Source organism: Chlorocebus sabaeus, chromosome 12 (assembly GCF_047675955.1).
Source record: "Chlorocebus sabaeus isolate Y175 chromosome 12, mChlSab1.0.hap1, whole genome shotgun sequence".
In the NCBI taxonomy this organism is placed as follows: Eukaryota; Metazoa; Chordata; class Mammalia; order Primates; family Cercopithecidae; genus Chlorocebus; species Chlorocebus sabaeus.
The window spans coordinates 48,133,285-48,154,474 of record NC_132915.1 but is presented as its reverse complement, the minus strand read 5'-3'; the positions used below and the strand labels follow the sequence as shown (position 1 = coordinate 48,154,474).

The following is a 21,190-nucleotide window of genomic DNA, read 5'->3' as shown; positions in this document are numbered from 1 at the left end:
GCCAGCTGACCTCATACATAGAGGAAACATGCAGTGGTATCTCACCACTCTCTGGCTACAATAGGGCAGGTGAATGGCTTTCATCCTGTATATATCAACTACCACCAGGCTTGGTAAGAACGTTAAAATGAATTCCAAGGCAGTGCCTGGGCTGAGTGTAAAAGAATGTCATGATTGATTAGGGATGTCTTGGCTGTGCGTGGAGTGATTAACAGTATCTTTGCCATGTATTTCCACCTTGGTCTAGAATATCTGTTATCCTCAAAATAGGGCTTTTTTAAAAATTACATTTCTCCCACTATTGATGATTCCTACAGAATATTAGATTAATTCTTCTCATACATTACTTTTAGTATGACATTCTCCTTTTTAAAAACCCCCTAAAGATTTGTTCCCATTCCCCATGTAGTACATCTACTTCCTTCATTTTATATTCAAGACCTCCACAATTTGATGTTAATTTCCCAGCAACCCTACACAAAACCTTCTCTCCAGTCTCTCTGGCTTATTTCTCATACCCAGAGCACACACTGTGGTCTGAAAGGGCCACCCTATAGGAGTCAGGGATGGGAGCCTGTCCAGATGGAAGCAACTGGACTAACAGAGCAGGATGAGGGGGAAGTTCAGGATGGATGGAGGGCATTAGGATTGTTGGGGTGAGGGTCTGAGCCAAATCTGAATGGACAAACTGTGGCTGAGGCTTGTTCATTTTTATGGCCTAGTTTCGATCTCAGTTTAGCTGCCTGTCATCAGTCGTAAAGCAGTGGTGTTTTACAGCTGTTTCTGAACAGACATCTGATACATATCTCGCACATTTTTCATCTTGGGGCTCATAGAATCTTTCTCACCTTGAGTGCCCATTTCTCTTCCTTTCTGCCTATTTGAATCCCACCTATTCTGCAGTGCTCAGCTCCAAATCATCATAATGAGGCTCTGTCTGTGTCAACCTACTTCTCAGAGTCCTGATACTTGACCTCATTGTCTCATTTATCTCCACAATTCCACGTGAATCTCCTAGTCCTATAGTGCTGGCATGACACTGACATTCACCATTCAACTCCATTTGGTTCAGGCAGTTACATTCAGGGACTTTATGAATACTGACTCACTGTCTCATTCAAATGGAGCAGTCTGGATGTGGACTGGGATTTTAAGGTGTCTCTTAACTGCTGGATTTAAATACCAGGCTAAGGTAACAAAGCACCATAAACTAGCAATGGATTGTGGCAACATAAAGTACAATAAATTCTTATTGCCCATGGCTAAAATAAAACAAAATGTTATTCCAAAAGAAGGGAGAATGAAAGTAAAGCTATCATGTAAAAATATGAACAGGTTAACTTTTCCAGCATGCTAAATGGCACCTGAGTGATCCAAAAGAGTTATTGAAGTTGAAAAGAAACAATTGCTGCACACCCCGCTTGTGACCGGGCTGTGATGAACAGTTATGAGAGTTTCTCATAGTGATGAGTCTAAAATAAAGAAGTTTACAATGCACATTTCATTTGGAATAAGTTTACTATTTGTAAGCCAGAGGCAATATGCAATTTTGAAACTTCTGTTAATTCTGATCAACATGATACAGAAAAGCTCAGTGCCAAACTTGTATAAATCATGGGCAACAGAATAGGGCTACTTTACTTTCCCTGTCTTATTTTTACTCAAGTCAAAAAGAGAGAAATCAGATTTTTCCATATGCTGATAAGCTATGAAGATTCTTTGCGAGTTTCAGATGAAAACAAAAATTGAAGGTCATCTTTCTGTGCTCTCATCCTAAAGGTAACAGGCCCCTGTGGCCATGTTGATAAGTCATCACCAGTATGACTGGGAACTCACTGGCCTCCTGTTCCTTGCTAGGTAAAAGAATATAGAAGCTTTACATTTTGAGCCACAGGAATAATTCTAGCTATTATTGTCAACATTTGGGATCACATAGTTAGTATGAAGATTTTCACCACTTTGTAGGCCTTGGCTCTTTGTTTTATTTTAAAGAGGAGTTTTAGATCTTAGTTTCACAGCACAAGAGAAAGGTACAGAAACTTCTCATATATTCCCTGTCTCTGCACGTGTATGGGTCTGTTTTTCCCCACTCAGGCCTTTTGAAGGCAGAAGAATTCTTCTCTTCCACCTTGTCCATCTCCAGAGGTCATGTGTGAAGCTTTTTCTGGCATCTCCATGATTCTGGTGTGAGGGCCCAGGACTTGAATGCCCTCGTACAACTCCTTGCTATCAGAGGGCACTACCCATGTGGGAAATAACTTGGTGAAGGTTTCCAACACTAGATGACAGGGAGGTTGTACTTGGTGAAATTAATTCAGCACTTGCCTTAAGGAGTCTGTCTGAGTTGGCTTTAGGCTATATCTACAGAAAGCTGGTCTAAATAGTATAGTCTTCCTTTTGGAGGGTGCTGATATTTGACTTTCTCCTCGAAAGTTGATTATTGCTCTAGTTTAGGTGGGAGGGGATAGTGGAGGAGTACTGGGGAATGGTTAGCAAGAGGAGAGGAGATATAGGAGCTGTTCTTTACTGCTGTAGTTCTCTCAAAGTTTCAAGAGATGGCATCAACCCAAGAGGATTCAGAAAGGAGCCATACTGGAATCTAGACAAGCCATAGAGTCCAGACTAACAACTGCATTCACCTCATATGGAAAGTCAGCCAAGTTTCCACTGGTGAGTCTGGATTCTGTAGGCAATTTAGTGATTTCCTGTTGGCCACCCCCCACTGCTGCCTCCCTCCCACCTGCAGGCAGTCACCCATCCATAAATCCTGTCCAGTCCTGGATTTCTGCCCAATGTTTCCAAGGGTTAGACTCACCAAGGAGAGCAGAATTCCCAGGATCTAGGACCAGCTGTGTTCCCAGAGGAGACGTCAGGACTGAAGGAAGGTTCGGTCCAGTGGCTGCGAGCAAGGCCCTGATGTCTTCCAACTGTGTAGGGACTTGAGGGGGATCTGTGAGAAGGCAGAGGGTGGATGAGGCAGGTTAAAGCACAAGGCTGTGTCAAGGGAAGAGGAAGAGGTGGGTATGCATGTATGTGCACGTGTGTGTGTGTATGTAAGATAGACATTACTGTTGTTGCCTTTTAACATCATTTTTCCTGTAGAGGAATCCCTATCAAGGTGAGTCTGAATTTCAAACTTAATACAGGTATTTGATGCCTGAAATAATAAGGTCAGTAAGAAGAAGCAGGCATACAAAGCTCAGGGGTTTCTCACTTTAGACTACTGGGTACCTATACATTTGTAGATAAGTTAAACTATATCATAAAGACACCTTTTTTAAAAAGCGAATTTTAGCATTTACTATGCCAAGTTCTGTGCTAAATATATTTCAGTCCATTTTTCATTTAGCCCTAGTAACAGTCTTTAGAGTGAGGCACTTTGTTATTGTCTGCACAGATAAAGAAACATCACAGGAATTTCTCATTTAAAAGGACCTTTTTCTATGAAGCAAAAGATGAAGTTGTGAAGTTGGTAAGTTAATTTGCTTTGTAGTTTAGATTTTAATGCCTAAGTAGGACCTAGATAAAGCAGGGAAGAGAATGTTGCTATGCGATGCTTCAACACTCAGAATCTTACGAGGAATCAGCGCTGAGGTCACCAGAGGTCCCACTTAATCAATGCTAAAAGTGACTAAAATGGGAAATATATACTGGCTTATCATTTCTGCTGGACAAATAAAGAGGCAAGCACCCGCTGAACTTAGCGGTGGGATGATCCCAGATTCTCTTGAAAAAGCAGCAGATCCCTTTGCCCCGCTTCCTGCATCTCCTGAAGAACTGCAGTTTACACTCCCAAGGCCAGCTCCCACCTTTTTCTCCAGAGCGCTTGTTGGAATGGAAGCAGCAGCCCAGGAGTACTGCTCTTGAAATGGATGGTCATTTCAACAGCATTCTGCAAGGGCCCTACTACGTGCCTGGCACCTTGTAAGGCACTTTTTAGGGCTGGTGAATTAATAAGACATGATGGTGCCTGCGTCTACTTGAAAAACGTACCTTCAGTCTTTCTGCCTTTGACTGACAAAGACCATTCTATAGAAAAAACAATGAACTTGAGATTATATATATATATGTGTGTGTATATAAAATATAGTTTAAAAAGAACCCTTTTCATATGGCATAGAGAAAACATCATGCCTGGTTCAGAAACCCTCAGTTTGAGCCACGGCTCTGTCATTCACTAATTAGGTCATTTAAATCCTCAGAGCCTTAGTTTTCTCATCTACAGAATGAGGTTCCTTTCCAAGATCTCTGTCTACTCTGGAATACCATGATTTTAGGAACTGATGGTGGCAGTTTACTCAAAGTGTCCTTCTCTCCTCCTCAATATTTCTTCCTGAAACTCATGAAACCTTTGCTTATTTACTAAGAGCAAAAAGCGGGGGCTACTTTCCATCTTCAAAACAATCAACTCTTTTTGGACCAAATGTTGGCCCCTCCTAATGTCCTGACGGCTTTGACAGTAATTTTCCCCTCCAGTGCATGTCCATTTGCTCTTTCCAGGAAAACTAAATTCTCCAGGGGCAGAGGCCACCACTTCCATGTCTCCTAAAACTTTACCGGTGTCCAGGTGACATGGAACTTAATGTCAGCAACATTAAATGGCAACACTTAATGAATATCTGTCCAATGGACTATTTGGATATGTGGATGAAAGTCTGCCTCACTACACTTCAAGTCCTCATGGTACAGGCTAAGTCACAGAACTTTGGGTGAAATCTCAGCTTCATCCACAAAATTCCCCCTTTAAAAATTAAGCTACATTTTTGTGGATTAAAAGAGACATTGCTTTGATGTTCATAAAGTACCTATTAAAAGCTAACAAACTGTCATTAATAAACCAGTAACTGTGATCAAGAAAAGCCTTAAACTTAAGAGTCTTGACAGTGATTTTTTTCCCCATTAAGTATGATGAAAATGGGGAAGATGTTTTGCTCTTCGAACACCATGTTCACGGTTATACTGTATTACAGTTGGAATGCAGTAAGCACCTGCCTACAGAACAGGCACACTTCATTGGCAAAGCCACAGTAGCAGCCATACATCTTAGACTTTCATCTCTGTTAGCAGAGGCAACAAGGAAGGATTATTAGGGAGAAAAATCTTACTGGTAAGCACCATAACTCAGTGTGGGGTAATATTCCCTGGGCTCTGGGCTCCAGACTAGCAGCTCAGTTGGATGAAACCCAGTGCAAAACAAATGACATCTTTCTCTGAGCCAATTTTCTGTGGCTTCCTAAGATGGCTGGATGTTTATGCAGCTACCAGTGAGATGAAAACCCGTTTGGGCCTATGAGTTGGTATATCTTCAACTCTGCGTATGAAAACAGAAGTGTAAAGTTTAACTATTTTTCCGTGAGGAAGTTTGTAATGTATGTGTATGCATGTATGTATGGCATGAATTATTATTTCTTACATCTTTCCTTTTTTTCCTTAGAATGACAGCTTTCTCTAGGTGAGAAAGCATAATTAGAGCATAAGTGCTCTAATAATTGCTCTGTTTTTTGAGAAAGCCAAAAATAAGTTTTTCATTTTTTTTAACTTTATCTCCCTAGCACCCAGACTCAGTGGGGAAGAACAGCAGGGTATCCCTAGTCCAGGGGGGCAAAAATAGCTTGCAACACGGCTGAGTCCAGAACTGGGCAATAATCAGATTGTGGATGGTGTCCCAGCAACTGTTATTTTTAAGCACCCATTTTATACCAGGAGCCATGCCAGACTCTTTAATCAGGGGTTCTTACATTTAGGGGTGCATGCGGAGACTTTAGGTGGACCAGACCATAAGCTTCCTGGAATTATATGAAACATTTTACATGTATGAATTTTTCTCGAAGGAGGAATCCATAGTTTTTATCTGATTCTCAAAGAAGTCCTTAATGCAGGAAGAGTTAAGGATAATTGTTTTAATTCGGTTATCTCTGTTTGAGATACCTGTTCTCCCCTTGCAGTCCTCATGTCTGGAGTCTCCACATAGAGACCAGTATCTAAGACTTAGCAGAGTGAAGTAACTTGCCCAGTGCCAGACAGTTAGTAAATGGTAGAGTCAGGGTTCAAGCTTTTGTTTGGGCTCAAAGTCTGTGTTCTATCGAAAGGCCCTACACTGGGAAGAAGCCAAGGGATACCGATTTTACCTTTTATGTCCTTAACTGGATTAGGTCACAAAGGAGGTAGAGGGTGGGTTTGATAGTCACCCCCAACAGGGTGCAGCAGAGGCAACCAGCTTTGAAGTGTTTACCTAGAATCAGCAGCTGGGTGCTCTCAGTCAGCTCTCCATGAAGATTGGCCGCCCTGCAGGAGTATAGGCCCTGATCCGAGGACGACACGTTCATGAGCAGCAAGGAGCCTTCGTGCAGATGGTGGGGGGAGCCCAGTTTGCTTTTATTCCTGAACCAAGTGACTTCAGCTTCAGGCACTCCTAGGAAGAAGGGAAAAAAAAAAAAAACAAAACCAAACTCATCAGTCAAACACATTCAGATGAGCCCAGAGGCATTTATAGCATTTATAGCTTCTTGAATTCCCCTTTTCTGGGGCTGCTCTACAGCGGCATCTTCTACCATGCTTTGGCCAAACTAAATAATGCCCAGAGCCTGGTAGGATGAGGATATAGACTTCAGGCTGACCAGAGAATCAGAATAAATGCTGATACAAGATAAAAATATCAGTTGTCTCCGTATCTTTTGCCTTTTAAACCTACAGTGATGAAGCAGGAAGAGGGAGGCCAGGAAACAGACAACTGGCTGGGGGGCTTGCCAAGGTGGAAGGAGAGTACCCAAATTCTTTGGAGAAAACGTATTTGAAAAACATGAGAACTAAATGTATACACCAGTGAAAATGAAACTACATGAAATGAACATAATGTTGAGTAAGAGATGCCAGACAGAAGAGAACATACTGTATAATTTCCTTTCCGTAAGTAAAAAACCAAAACCTGGTAACATTAATCTACGCTGTTAGTCGTCAATGGAATGAATGGGGAGGGGTTGTGACTGAGAAACGGGACAAGGGGCTTGGCCACTGGTGATGCTCTGTGTCTTGACCTGAGGCTGGTCTGGTGGGGAGTGTTCACTTGGTACTTTTATGATACGTGTACTTTTCTGTATAGATGTATTTTAATAAAAAGTGAAAAGCTATACGACGTTAAAATATATGTATGAACTAGATGAATGGAAGCTGCTAGATCGTTACTGGAGTTCACACTCTATGTAGAAAACATGCTTGTATTTTTGGAAGCCTATATATCTTCTCAGAGCAAGAGAACATGAAATGGTAGTATCAGTAGAACCACAGGAAAAAGACAAAAGGAAAGTGCTCAACTCTTTCCACAATCCAAGTTTATTTTCTGTGAGAGAGATGGGGACATCATCTGCTGACTTGGGATGAGTTCTGTCTTTGGAAGCCAGGCTCTGTGCTCTGAGGGAACCTGTGAATTCCTCAGGAAGTCTCCTTGTGGTTGACATGCTGGAAAACAGGCCCTGGGGGTTTAGGATGAGCCTTCCTACATGCTGTTTTAGGAGGATCCTATAGGAGGCCAGGCTCTGAGTGTGTTGAGAGACTGAAAGTGTGTGGCACAGGTCTCTAGGGAGCGGAAGGCACACCTCAGCCTGCTGACCCAGCTCACACAGTTTACTTATAGAACTTACTGGCATGTATCCAGGCCATGCTTAAAGTGTAAAGTCTTGGCGGGGCACGGTGGCTCACGCCTGTAATCCCAGCACTTTGGGAGACTGAGGCAGATGGATCACAAGATCAGGAATTTGAGACCAGCCTGACCAACATGGTGAAACCCCGTCTCTACTAAAAATACAAAAATTAGCTGGGCGTGGTGGTGGGCAACTGTAATCCCAGCTACACAGGAGGCTGAGGCAGGAGAATCACTTGAACTTGGGAGGCAGAGGTTGCAGTGAGCCGAGATCACATCACTGCACTCCAGCCTGGGGGACAGAACAAGACTCTGTCTCAGGGGGAAAAAAAAAAAAAAAAAAAGAAGTATCAAGTCCTGGGAAATGGGGGTCAAAGCCAGAAATGGCCAAGGAGCCAGACCTTAGTCTAGTGATCTAGTGTTTTCCCTGAGCTGGGGCTGGTTTTTGCCTTTGGGGTAAGGGCAGTTTGCCCTTAATGGCTAGCCTTCTGTTGGGGATGCAGAATCTTCAAGGAGTTGCCTGTGTATCTGTTACATGTCCTTGAAATTGGCTAGAGAAAGAGAGGCAGGGCTACGAAAGCAGGTGGAGACTTGGATACCATAGCCTTGTCACATCAGAGAGAGGCACACATGAATCTGGCTCTAGCAGTAGGATACTTGATGCTCAAGTGCATAAGAGGGGCCAGGTTGGCATCATCTCTAAAGATACCTGGAGAAAAGACACAGGTGAGGGGTGAAACAGCTGATTTTTCATTACAGCACCACTAGGGAGAGCAAGAGCATCATGATGCCTGTCCATGCCAGCTTGGACTTTGGGCCCTGAGCTTAGTTTTTTTCCCATAAAAATAAAAAAAAAAAAGATCCACAGCATTCAGGAGAAAGCCTCAGAAGTAAGTTAAAGAAAAGCACTTTTAGTTATTTTTCTTCTGAAAGAACAAGGAAAAATGAGGTCCTGCAAACAATTTTATTTTATTTTATTTTTTTATTGAGATAGAGTCTTGCTCTGTCACCTAGGCTGGAGTACAGTGGCATGATCTTGGCTCACTGCGGCCTCTGCCTCCTGGGTTCCAGTGACTCTCCTGCCTCAGCCTCCAGAGTTAGCTGGAATTACAGGTGTGCACCAGCCTGGCTAATTTTTATATTTTTAGTGGAGACACGGTTTCGCCATGGTGGCCAGGCTGGTCTCGAACTCCTGACCTCAGATGATCCACCTGCCTTGGGCTCCAAAAGTGTTGGGATTACAGGCACGAGCCACCATGCCAGCCCTGCAAACCATTTTCTACCAATATTCATCCTCTTTCCCTCACATTGCTCCACGCAGCATTTACTGCCTGCATCTTCCTTTGAGGAGGGCTGTGGGCAACAAACACAGAGACTCAGGGGGAGAGAAAATGAGAGTGAGAGTGACAGAGGGGAGGAGGGAGGGTGGAACAGAGGGAGAAGGGAGAGAACCCAGGGATGGAGAGAGACCTGGGAGCTATTTCTCACTCCCCCAGGAATTGCTTGCAAGCTTCCTCCATTCCCTTTATGTTTGTCTGTCTCATGCCGCTCTAAAATTGTGCTTGTTTGAGAGGACAGGACTGGATATAAACCAAAAGGGCGGAATTCCTCTGGTGACAGTAGGGGGCTTCATGGGAGAAGTGGAAATGTTCAGAATAGCAGGGTGGAGGAAGAAACCTTCAGTTTCTGTAAACCTGGAACTGTGGACGTGACTGTAGTCCCAAGGGAAGAGAAATTAAGTGGGAATCATTCTTCAGTCTACTGGCAAACCTCTCTCAGATTCATTCACGCACAGATCTGCATTATGAGTTTGCCGATGTAGGTATTGTTGCTGGTGCCACATTTTGAGGACTTCCTTCCTCGAACTGTGGGCCTTAGGCAGAGAATGATATTACAAAGATACCTTGGAGTGACAGCCAGTCCTTCCATAACTGGCTCTGACATTACACATGTAGAATGAGGAAAGAGAAAACAATAATTGAGGTGTTATAAAGTTTTTTTTTCTTTTTCTCTCAAGAGATGACAATGATGCTTTAGAAAACTTCACCAGCCCTTGAATGTTCCACAGAGTCCCTTGAAAAGGTAGTGACACATATGCTTAATACTGACTTTCAGAATACCTCAACATTGGAGTGTACTGAGCCATGCAAACATATCCTGAGTGTGTTAAAGGGAGAAATAACATTGACTGAACATTTGCTGTAAGCCAAACATTTTATAAACACAATCACTTATTTTTCACAATGATCCTGTGAAGCAGATACAATTTAATAACTCCATTTTATGAGAAAAAGGGTCTCATAGAGATTAAGAAATCTGCCTAAGGTCACATTTGTTTGGATGCCTGAACAATTACATGGGGGCAGAGTTCCTGTTCCCCTGAATTCCCTACCCTACAGCCAATCAGTAACCCACCAGTGCCAGGGTAGGGATTCAAACTGAGATAACTTTAGTGCCAACAGTCCCCATCTTAACGAGTGTACACCGCCTGCCATTATACTAGCCTGACTCTTGAGAGAAAATCTGAACTGCTGCTTTACTATTTCTGAACTATCAAATGCTTAATTCCTTTCTACTTTCAGAATTAAGGTTTTTTTTTTTTTTTTTTTTTTTTTTTTTTTTTTTTTTTTTTTGCTGTGGTTGTAAAACCAAGCTGTTGTCAGGAGAGAGGTTCCAGAATCCATATGTTCTGGCTTTGTTAGCTCCTTCTTGTTGAGAAGCTTGGTCAGGTTGTGGGAGATGATCTTTTCTAGCCTGCTGTGGTGTGACAGCAAATGCCACAAAAAGAAACACCTGAAAATGACAGAAAATATGCTCTACCACAGAACAAAATCCAAGAGCTATGTTGTTGTGGACCGGCTACTTGGATAGGCTCCACATGCTAACCTCCCTGGTATTATTTGTATCTTAAACCCGGGAAGGAAAAGAACCCATGTTTACATTTTCCCCTGTGGTATATCTTTTCAACAGCACCATGCTCTCCCTCTGCTTGAAAGGATCAGTAAAAGAACTTAGACATAATGGGTGGTAACTCGATATGATTACAAGGTTCAGTGCCTTTGATGTCCACGGAGCTGCCAGGTAGGGTGATGCTATAATATTCTTTTTAAAAAAAATCCCAGACAGAGTATTCTTGTTAATTGGATCTCTTATTATATTTGGAAGGCTGCCTGCACCATGGCAGTGTGTCAATGTCTCAAGGTAGGGTGTCCACTCAAAGGTACACCTTTACATGGGGAATTCTAGAAGCTTCCTATGAGGTGTGGAGGTAGGGTGGCTTAGGGAAAGAAAAGAGAAAGGATACAGTAACTCAACTGTCAGCCTTGTCAATTATTCTAAAGAACCATGGCAGTCTCGAAAGGTTTCCAGCCTTCCACTTTTCTCCATACTGACTGTGGCAGACAGTGATAGCTGTTCACAAAACCAGTTTCCCTCTTTTTCCTGAGTATCCAGTGAGTCTACCTTCCCCAGCATCCTTTGTAGTTGTGCGTGGCCATGTGACTAAAGGAATGTGAAAAGTCTTAATGTGTGCTCCTTCCAGGTGTCGCCCTTAAAAGCCTTCTCAACCATCCCCCATATTCTGTTTTCCCCTCTCCTGGTTGATAGGATAGAGGTAACCCCTAGGAAGGCCTTGGAAGGCACGTGTTTCAGATGACAGAGCAACCAGCATCCTGTGACCCCGAATGACACTGTGGGGGCAGATCCTCTCCAGATGACCAGTTGTACTCTTTGGGCACTTAGCTAAGCAAAAATAAAACTTCTATTGTATTTGAGTCATTATACATTTGGGCATCTACTTGATACCAGAGTCTAATCTATCCTAATACACCACCCATCACTGACTCTTGAACTATCTGTGCATCCCTAGTCCTGCTGATTTTATCTCCTAAGTCCTTCAAATGCTTCCTTTGTTTTTAGGAGAAAAACCTAAACTGTACCATAATCTATGAGAACATGTAAGGTCTAGCCCCTGCCTACCCACACCTCCTCAGCCTCATATGTTACTTTCTTCTTTGCTCTTGATATTATAGCCACACCGCCAGCCAGGTTTTAATTCTTTAAATGCAGCATGCTCTTTCTACCTCAGGCCCTTTGCACATTCTGTTCCTATTTACTGAAACACTGCTTCTTCCCCTGATCCTTTATTGCCGACTCAGTTTTCTGACTTCTTCAGAGAAGGAATAGAGAACAAGCATGGGAGTAATACAGTCAATTAGGTCACTTTTCAAGAAAAAACCTATCATACTCATTGCCTAATGCTGTTGATGCTTCAGGACTGGGAAGAATGTGTGAGGCTGTACTTTACAAGCTGAAAGCACATGTATGCAAAAAGTTGTTTAATGAAAAATTGCTAACAATTCAAACATGTGAGTCAGTCTAGGTAAATTACATAATATTCTTAACATAGGCTATTATATAGCCATTAAAATTATGCTTATGATACAGACAAATGTTTATTACTGAGAGGAAATAAAGCAGGATAAAAGGGAATGATTAAGGAAATATAATAAAATGTCAGCTGTGGTTGAGTTTGGAGAGAACGACTTTGAACCAGTTGTTTTCTTTCCTTTTTGGCCTCCTGAGTTTTTCTGTGTTTTCTAAAATTTGTTTAGTACTTAATATTTTATAATAAGAAAACAACAACTGTATCTGAATATCACATTGTATTATCATTACATATTTCATAACTTTTCTCCTTCCCAGACTGTGAGCTTCCTGAAAATTGTATCTTGTTTATCTGTGGCTCTTTGGATTAGGAGAAATCTAAGTTGGATTAAATATTCCATAAAAAACTGCCAAATGAATAACATGAATGAATTTGACATAAAATACTTCTTTAAGGAGGCCCTTATGGAGTCCCACTTCCCTGTCTATTATCAGAGTCTGGGTTGCAAATTCTCAAGCTAGAGTATTAGCTACTGGCAGTGTTACTGGTGCTCAGAGAATCCCACCTAACCAATCAGGAGGTCACTAAGCTGCCTGACTAGGAATGGGATAGAGATGTCCAAGACTAAGGAAAGAGCCATAAGAGCCACTTATAGCAGCAAAGTAAAAGCAGTCCTCTGCCATTTGGCATTTAGCATTATAGCTGTCAGTATTTTAACTGGAGACTCAGCTCACAGATGATTTCCTTGTCCAGCTAATTCACTGTGTAATTAAAAGCAGGCTCTTTCCCACCTACTTTGAATAAGTATCTTGTTTAACAAAAGGAATAATGACAAATATACAAATATTTATTTTAGTTAATCAGCTAAATTAATAGAGATAGTTTTATGGGTAAAAACAAAAATAAAGACTGCAATGCCACAGCCAGGGAAAACTAGGTACAACAACCTAGGTTCTCACTATAAGGTTATCAAGTGAGCCTCTGGATGAAGTCCCAGAGAGAGGGCCCTAGGCGACACGGAAGAGTGACCAAAGCTTGTTTTAACGCCGTAGGCTCCCCAATGTAAATACTTCCTCAACCAGATTCTGGTTCTCTCAATCTCCTTTAAATGCCCATTTCCTTGTTTTGCTGCCCTTTCCTCCCCTATTTTTTTTTTTTTTTTTTTTTTTGAGACAGAGTCTTGCTCTATTGCCCAGGCTGGAGTGCAGTGGTTCGATCTCGGCTTACTGCAAACTCTGCTCCTAGGTTCAAGTGACTCTCGTGCCTCAGCCTCCTGAGTAGCTGGGATTACAGGCACTTGCCACCACGCCTGGCTAAGTTTTGTATTTTTCGTAGAGATGGGGTTTCACCATGTTGGCCAGGATGGTCTCGAACTCCTGACCTCAGGTGATCCACCCACCTCGGCCCGCCAAAGTGCTGTGATTACATGTGTGAGTCCCCGCACCTGGCCCCTTCCCTGTTCTTTTACTTCTACCAGTTCCACCTCTCAAGAAGATACACAACGTGATCCATCATATCACCAGTGTTTCCTCACCAAAGCATGGATCCATAGTGATCAGGTGTGTGTTGGGGGGTGATGGTTCTGCAGAAAGGGCCCTACTGGCACCACCATTAATCCCTGCAGAGACGGGTAGCTCATTCATGCCAGTCCCTGTCAGGGGTTTTGTCTTACTACCTATTTGGAGTACAGGGACTGAAGGCACTTGGTTCTAGATTTCACTGATGAGGCTGGAAGGGAAGCATCACAAAGGCCATGAGACACTTTACAAAGGCGAAGCTAATGCACATTTACAAAGATAGATTTACATTTCAGATATCCTAATTTTTTTTTTTGAGATAGGGTTCTCGCTCTGTCACCCAGGCTGGAGTGCTGTGGCATGCCTATGGCTCACTGCAGCCTTGACCTCTGGGCTCAAACGATCCTCCCATCTCAGCCTCCCTAGTAGCTGAGACTACAGGTATGCGCCATCACACCTGGCTAATTTTTGTATTTTTTGTAGAGACAAGGTTTTGCCATGTTGCCTAGGCTGGTCTTCAACTCCAGGGCTCAAGTGATCTGTCCACCTCAGCTTCCCAAAGTGCTGGGATTACAGGTGTAAGCCACCAGGTCTGGCCATATTTCAGATATCCTAAAGCTATCAGAATATTTCAGAGAAAATCAGACTTGGCTATTATTTGGAAACAGTAAGTCCTAGGTTAAGATATTCTTCCTACTTACTTTAAAATGGGTTTTCTGGTCTTATAAGTAACAAAGTGAGGTAAACCTTCAGATGATGAAGGTCTAAGATGAAGAAACCACCAAAGCGTGGGGTGCCACGGCCTGTCTACTCTGCCCATAGGGTATGATCAGGGAACGTGGGTTTGGCGTGGCCATGCCACTGTGTGGTATATCTGATGAGGACAGCAATCAGAAAACTAGCTGTCCAATGGCACAAGAACCATTCATTTCTTCATCCCGTTGTGGCAGTGAAACCCCTAGGGTACACATCACAAATGAGTGGTCTACAGGAAGGGAAAAATAGTAGCTGGGCCTCATTCTGCTATATGTAGGTGTTTTCTGTCTTTTAATTGAAGGTAAATATTTTTATATACAGCATATTACCACCCCCTATTGTCTACTACTCCTTGCTTCCCTGTGCCTTCCTGGTCCCCGCTGGCCTCTGAGTATGCAAGGCCCACCTGAGGGCAATGCCTTTATCAGAACTCCACTGGCTATCTTCTTTAATAACTCCTGCCCACTTCTGATTTGAGCAAGCTCCAGGCTGCTATTGGCCTTACCTCTTGCTGTCTTTCTCATATCCATCCAGTCCTTACCTTCCCATTCCCACTGCCCTGAGTTCAGGCTTCCATGACCTCTCCTCTAAATGACAGTGATGGGTCTTACCTGGCCTTTCTGCCCTAGTATTTCCCTTTTTCAATCTATTCTCTTCAATGCTTTGCTTTTGGAAGCATGGCTCTTTAATGTCACTTCTCACCTGCATTTCTGCACTCTGGGCTCCACCCAAACTAAAGCTCACACTGTTCTCTTATAGCCTAGAGGATTTTCTACTTCCATGAATTTATCACTCGCCTTTGTCCACTTGGAACTCCTTGCCCCCATCTTTGCATGTTCACATTCTATCTGTATGGAAGGCTAAGATTAAAGAGAAACACACACATAAAAAGATCAATCTAACCTACCTGTCCCAGTCAGAATTAATCTTTCCTCCTCTAAATTTCTGCAGCGCTTTCTACTTTCAGAGGGACTGAGGTTCATGCTTTGGCTTTCCTACTAGCACTATATCCCTGAGAGTAAAATTTGTGTCTAATTTGTCTTTGTATCCCCAACCTAGCACAGGGCTCCACTAACATGTGAACAAATACATACATGAATTTCTCACCTGCAACCTGGCAGTTAATTGTCACATTCACTCCCTGCACTGTTTTGATGGTGCTTCCTATATCGACTGTGACTGCAGGCTTCTCCGTGTTGATCACGGTCATTCGTGACGTTTTCACTAGTGGCTTTCCTGAAGATAAGAAAGAATATGAGATGTTACTCAGTGGTGACTGTGGAAATTGGGGCATTCCTTTGAAGTGTGGGCTAACTACCAATGCATAGCTGGTCTATCCAGACTTTTTCAAATAACTATGTTTTCTCTTGAAAAATTGTAAGTGCACAGTATAAAAGCATCTACCTACCTACCTACCATAGTGTTGTCAGTAAAAGACCAAGGATTGAAGAGTTTGAAGATAGAGCATGTTATACAAATTGAGATGATTTATGCATTCTAATCATTAAATTAACAAATAACCTTCGACATCATGTTTTATAGGGCCTGTTTTTAAAATTAAATTTTTTTACTTTAAGATAATTGTAGATTCACATGCAGTTATAAGAAGTAATACAGAGCACTGGGGGCAGTGGCTCATGCCTGTAGTCCCAGCACTTTGGGAGGCTGAGGTGGGGGGATTACTTGAGGCCAGGAGTTTGAGACTAGCTTGGCCAACATGGTGAAACTCCATCTCTACTAAAAATACAAAAATTAACCAGGTGTGGTGGCATGCAACTGTAATCCCAGCTACTCAGGAGGCTGAGGCATAAGAATTGCTTGAACATGGGAAGTAGAAGTTGTAATGAGCCGAGATCACACCACTGGACTCCAGCCTGGGTGACAGGGTGAGACTCTATCTCAAAAAAGAAATGATACAGAAGACAAATACTGCATTATCTCACTTATATGTAGAATCTAAAGAAGTTGATCTCATAGAAGTAGAGAGTAGCACAGTGGTTACCAGAGACTGGGGAAGGGAGTGGGGAGAGGAAGATAGGGAGATATTGGTCAAGAGGCACAAAATTATAGTTACATAGGAGGGATAAGTTCTAGTATTATATTACACAGTAGGGTGACTATATGTATTTCAAAATATCTAGGAGAAAGGATTTTGAATGTCCTGACCACAAAGAAATGATAAATGTAAGAAGTGATGGATATGCTAAATACCCTGATTTGATTTTTATACAATGTATACATGTATCCAAAAAAATCAGACCGTTCCCCATAAATATGTACAATTATTATGTGTCAATGAAAAAATTTTGAAAAGCATGATCCATAAAAAGAAAAGTTTGTCTTTCTGTGCCTGGCTTATCTCACCTAACATAATAACCTCCAGGTTCATCCATGTTGCTGCAAATAACAGGATTTCTTTTTTTTTCTCTCTTTTTTTTTTTTTTTTTTGAGACAGGGATGGTCTTGCTTTGGCATCCAGGCTAGAGGGCAGTGGTGTGATCTTGGCTCACTGCAGCCTCTGCCTCCCAAGTTCAAATGATCCTTCCACCTCAGCCTCCTGGGTAGCTGAAAGTACAGGTGTATGCCATCACACCTGGATAGAATTTTTTTTTTTTGTATTATTATTTTTATAGATACAGGGTTTCCCAATGTTGCTCAGGCTAGTTTCAAACTCCTGGGCTCAAGCAATCCACCCACCTCAGTCTTTCGAAGTGCTGGAATTACAGGCATGAGCCACCACACCTGGCCTCATTCTTTTTTTTATGGTGGAAAAGTATTCCACTGTACATATATACCACATTTCCTTTATCTATTCATCTGTTGATGGACACTTAAGCTGATTCTATATCTTAGATATTGTGAATAGTGCTGCAGTAAATATTGGAGTGCAGATATCGCTTTGATTACTGTTTTCATTTCCTTTGCATATATACCCAGGAGTAGGATTGCTGGATCATATGGAAGTTCTAGTTTTAATTTTTTGAGGAACATCTACACTGTTTTCTATAATGGCTATACTAATTTACATTCCCATTAACAATGTATAAGAATTCCCTCTTCTCCACATCAGCACCAGTATTTGCTTTTTTTTTTTTGGTCTTTTTGATAGTATCCATTCTAAGTAAGGTGATATCTCATTTTGGTTTTGGTTTACATTTCTCTGAAGATTAGTGATGTTGAGCATTTTTCATATGCCTGTTGGCCATCTGTATGTCTTCTTTTGAGAAATGTCTATTCAGGTCTTTTGCCCTTATTAATTAACTAATTAAGTTCAAGGGCACACGTGCAGGGTTGTTACATAGGTAACCTTGTGTCATGGGGGTTTGCTGTACAGATTATTTCGTCAGTCAGGTGTTAAACCTAGTAGTCAATAGTTATTTTTCCTGATCCTCTCCCTCCTCCTGCCCTCCACCAGGCCCCAGCATCTGTTGTTTTCCTCTGTGTGTCCATGTGTTCTCATCATTTAGCTCCCAGTTACAGGTGACAACATGCAGTATTTGGTTTTCTGTTCCTGCATTAGTTGCTAAGGATAATGGCCTCCAGCTCCATCCATGTTCCTACAAAGAATTTGATCTTGTTCTTTTTTATCTTTTGTCCATTTTTGAAAATTAATTTTTTGTTGTTGAGTTGGAGTTCTTTACATATTCTGAATATTAATCCCTTGCCAGATAAAGAGGTTGCAAATATTTTATCTCATTCTGTAGACTGTCTTTTTATTCTGTTGATTGTTTTCTTTGCTGTGCAGAAACTTTTCAGTTTGATGTAATCAACAAGGACACAACAACAAAAAGGAAGCTACAGGGTAAGATCCCTGAAGAACATGTATATACAAATTCTTAACAATATACTAGCAAACCAAATTCAACAGCACATTAAAAAGGCTGAGGCAGGAGAATCACTTGAACCCGAGAGGCAGAGGTTGCAGCAAGCTGAGATTGTGCCACTGCACTCCAGCCTGGCGCCAGAGTGAGACTCCATCTCAAAAAAAAATAAAAATAAAAATAATAAAAAGAATACATAGCTGGAAGCATTACACTCACTACCTAATTTTAAAATATACTATAAAGCTACAGTAACCAACACAGCATGGTATTGCCATAAAAATAGACACATAAACCCATGGAACAGAATAGAGAACACAGAAATGAATCCACATACTTACAGCCAACTCATTTTCAACAAAACTGCCAAGAACACAGAACAGAGAAAGGACAGTCTCCTCAATAAAAGGGGTCAACTGAAGCTAGACCCCTAGTTCTTGCCACATAAAAATTAAAAATGGATCAAAGATTTAAATGTAAGACTCAAAATGATAAAACTACTAGGAAAAAACATAGAGGAAACACTTCATGACATTAGTCTGGGCAGCAATTTTTTTGGAAAAGATCCCAAAAACATAGGCAACAAAAGCAAAAATGGGATTATGTTTTTGATATCAAGTTTAAGAACTATTTACTTAGATCTAGATCCTGATGATTTTTCCTATTTTTTCCTAAATGTTTTATAGTTTTACATTTTATGTTTAAGTCTGTGATACATTTTGAGTTAATTTTTAGGTAAGATGTGAGAGGTCACATTTACATAGGAGGTCAAAGCCCATTTATTTTTTGACTATGGATGTCTAATTGCGCTCTCACCACTTCTTGAATAGGTTATCTTTCCTACATTGAATTGCTTTTGCACTTTTGTCAAAATTAGTTGGACACAGTTGTGTAGATCTGTTTCTGAGGTCTCTATTCTCTATTCTGTTCCACTGATTTATGTGTCTATCCCTCTACCAGTACCACACAGTCTTATTTATTGCAGCTATATAATTAATTCTGAAATTAGGTTCGCTGATTTCTCCTGCTTCTTGGCTATTCTAGTTCCTTTGCTTTTTCATATACATTTTAGAATAATCTTCTCTACATGTATAAAATATTAGTAAGATTATGATAAGAATTAAACATGTATATTAGGAAAGAAATGACATCGTGACTTTGTTGTGTTTTCCAATCCATGAACATTGTATGTATGTCTATTTATCTTAATTTAGATCTTCTTTAATTTCTTTCATCAGAGTTTTGTTGTTTCTGAGATATAAGTCCTGTTATATTTTGTTACATTAACCTAATTATTTTGGTTTTCTTTTGATTGTCTATATAGACAATCATTTCATCTGCAAATAGGGACAAGTTGTATTTCTTTGTTTCTAGTCTCTATGCCTTTTATTTCCTTTTCTTACATAACTGCACTGGGTAGAAGTTCCAGCACTACAATGAATAAGGGTAGTGAAGGTGGTTTTTTTCATGATGTCTAGGTTTCAATTGAAACCTGTATATTTTTCTAGTTGAGACTTTGGATCTTATTTAAACCTTCTGTTTTAGCTGCTTTCTATAAAATCACTCAGGTATGGGAGCAGGGACATGCCTCCTTGTTACTACCCAGTGGAGGTTAAGTCCAAATTCTCCACTTGGCCTCCTCTGTTACCCAAGTGGGGGGCTCCTCATTACTGCTGGGCAGGAGTGGGAGTTCTGGATCCCCACATAGTCCCCACTACACAGCTGTGGGAGAAGCCTCCTCACCTTGGGCAGGTGGTACAAGTCCTCACTCTCCAGGGGACCTCCTCTTCACCATCCCAGTGGGGAGGGGAATGTGGGCACTGCAGGGTGAAGGTGGAACTCCAGGTTCCCCATGTGGTCTCCACATTACACTCTGGTAGGTGTAATGAATGAGGACTGAAAATCTCTGATACTCCCCTCCATGAGGGTTGGGGGGCACCTCGTTTGAGGCTGGCTGCGGGGGAATCTAGGCTTCCTGCTCAGCCTTTGCTGGTGTGGGTAGTGGTGGACGCAGTGTTTTCGGTGGCATTTGGTAGCCTAGAGTAGAATTTGCTAAAGGTTTTCTGTCTTGCTATGATTCCCCTTTCCTGGTCCTTTGGTTAGAGAGAAGGCTTCTAGGCTTCTAGCTGGTGTTTTTTGTTTGTTTGTTTTTTTTTTTTTTTGGTACTCATTGGTGTTTACCAGTAGCCAGCTTCTTGAGCTCCAAGTTTGTGATTTATGAGGCAAAAAGAAAACCCAACAAATTTACAGTTTGATTTCCAAGGTCTTTGGTCAGTTGGCTTTCTTCCCTTTACTTTTCAGTCTCCTTATGTGTGTTTTATATATAATGTACAGGACCTTTAGTGGTACTTAGCAGTAAGAATAGGGAAAAGTATAACTATGCCATCTTCCCAGAAGTCGAAGTCCTGTGTACATTGTGTTTTAATAGGCCTTTATCAGCTGGAAATAAAATATAGCACTTTGTGCACATGACTACAAAATACAATGAAAAGACTCATTCATCGAACACCTTGGGGAAATAGGGTCCACATGAGATCATATTCATATAACCAAAGCTTAACCTTTGGTAAGTGGATTTAATTTTGTTTTAACCATTTTATAGGCAGGATATTCTACAATTACATTCACTCTTCTCTGCTTTCATTAAATGTGAAGAAAACCTTAATTCAGAAATGCCCTTTGGAGTCTTATACTTGCTTTTTATATTTTTTGTTTTCTCCCATATCTATTTGTCCTGTATTCCTGTTTGTACCATCCCACAGCCTCATAATAGAAGCTATCCCTCTTTATTCTTGGCCATTTTATTTGCCTTCTAGGCATAGGTAATTAAACTCATCAAAACTGTGTTCAAGGGCAGAAACTTGAATAATGTTCTGAGAAGCTCACCTTGGAATGCATGCATAGGCTCTATTTTGACTGTTCAGGGGACTTTTTCCTTATACCACTTATATTCCATACATTTGAGATTATGTATCATCTGATGAGTGATTTAGTACTATAATGATTGTTGAGCATAGTAAATGCATGGCCACAGTGGGAGGAAGCAGTTGGAATGATATTGAATTAGCACTAG

The 21,190-nt window shown here is 41.4% G+C and overlaps 1 protein-coding gene across 3 annotated transcripts in view; it reads right to left on the bottom strand.

The window, feature by feature from the left end:
• The window catches only part of ADAMTSL1 (ADAMTS like 1), a 419,132-nt gene that overhangs the window by 64,040 nt on the left and 333,902 nt on the right, over positions 1 to 21,190 (bottom strand). For 2 of the 3 annotated variants that reach the window (XM_007969153.3, XM_007969154.3), the window contains 3 exons: positions 15,404 to 15,532; positions 6,233 to 6,412; positions 2,816 to 2,950 (listed from right to left, as the gene is read on the bottom strand). In XM_007969153.3, the coding sequence (XP_007967344.3) occupies positions 2,816 to 2,950; positions 6,233 to 6,412; positions 15,404 to 15,532 (444 nt within the window). The remainder of the gene's footprint in view (positions 1 to 2,815; positions 2,951 to 6,232; positions 6,413 to 15,403; positions 15,533 to 21,190) is intronic. The other variant, XM_007969155.3, reaches the window with a different exon arrangement.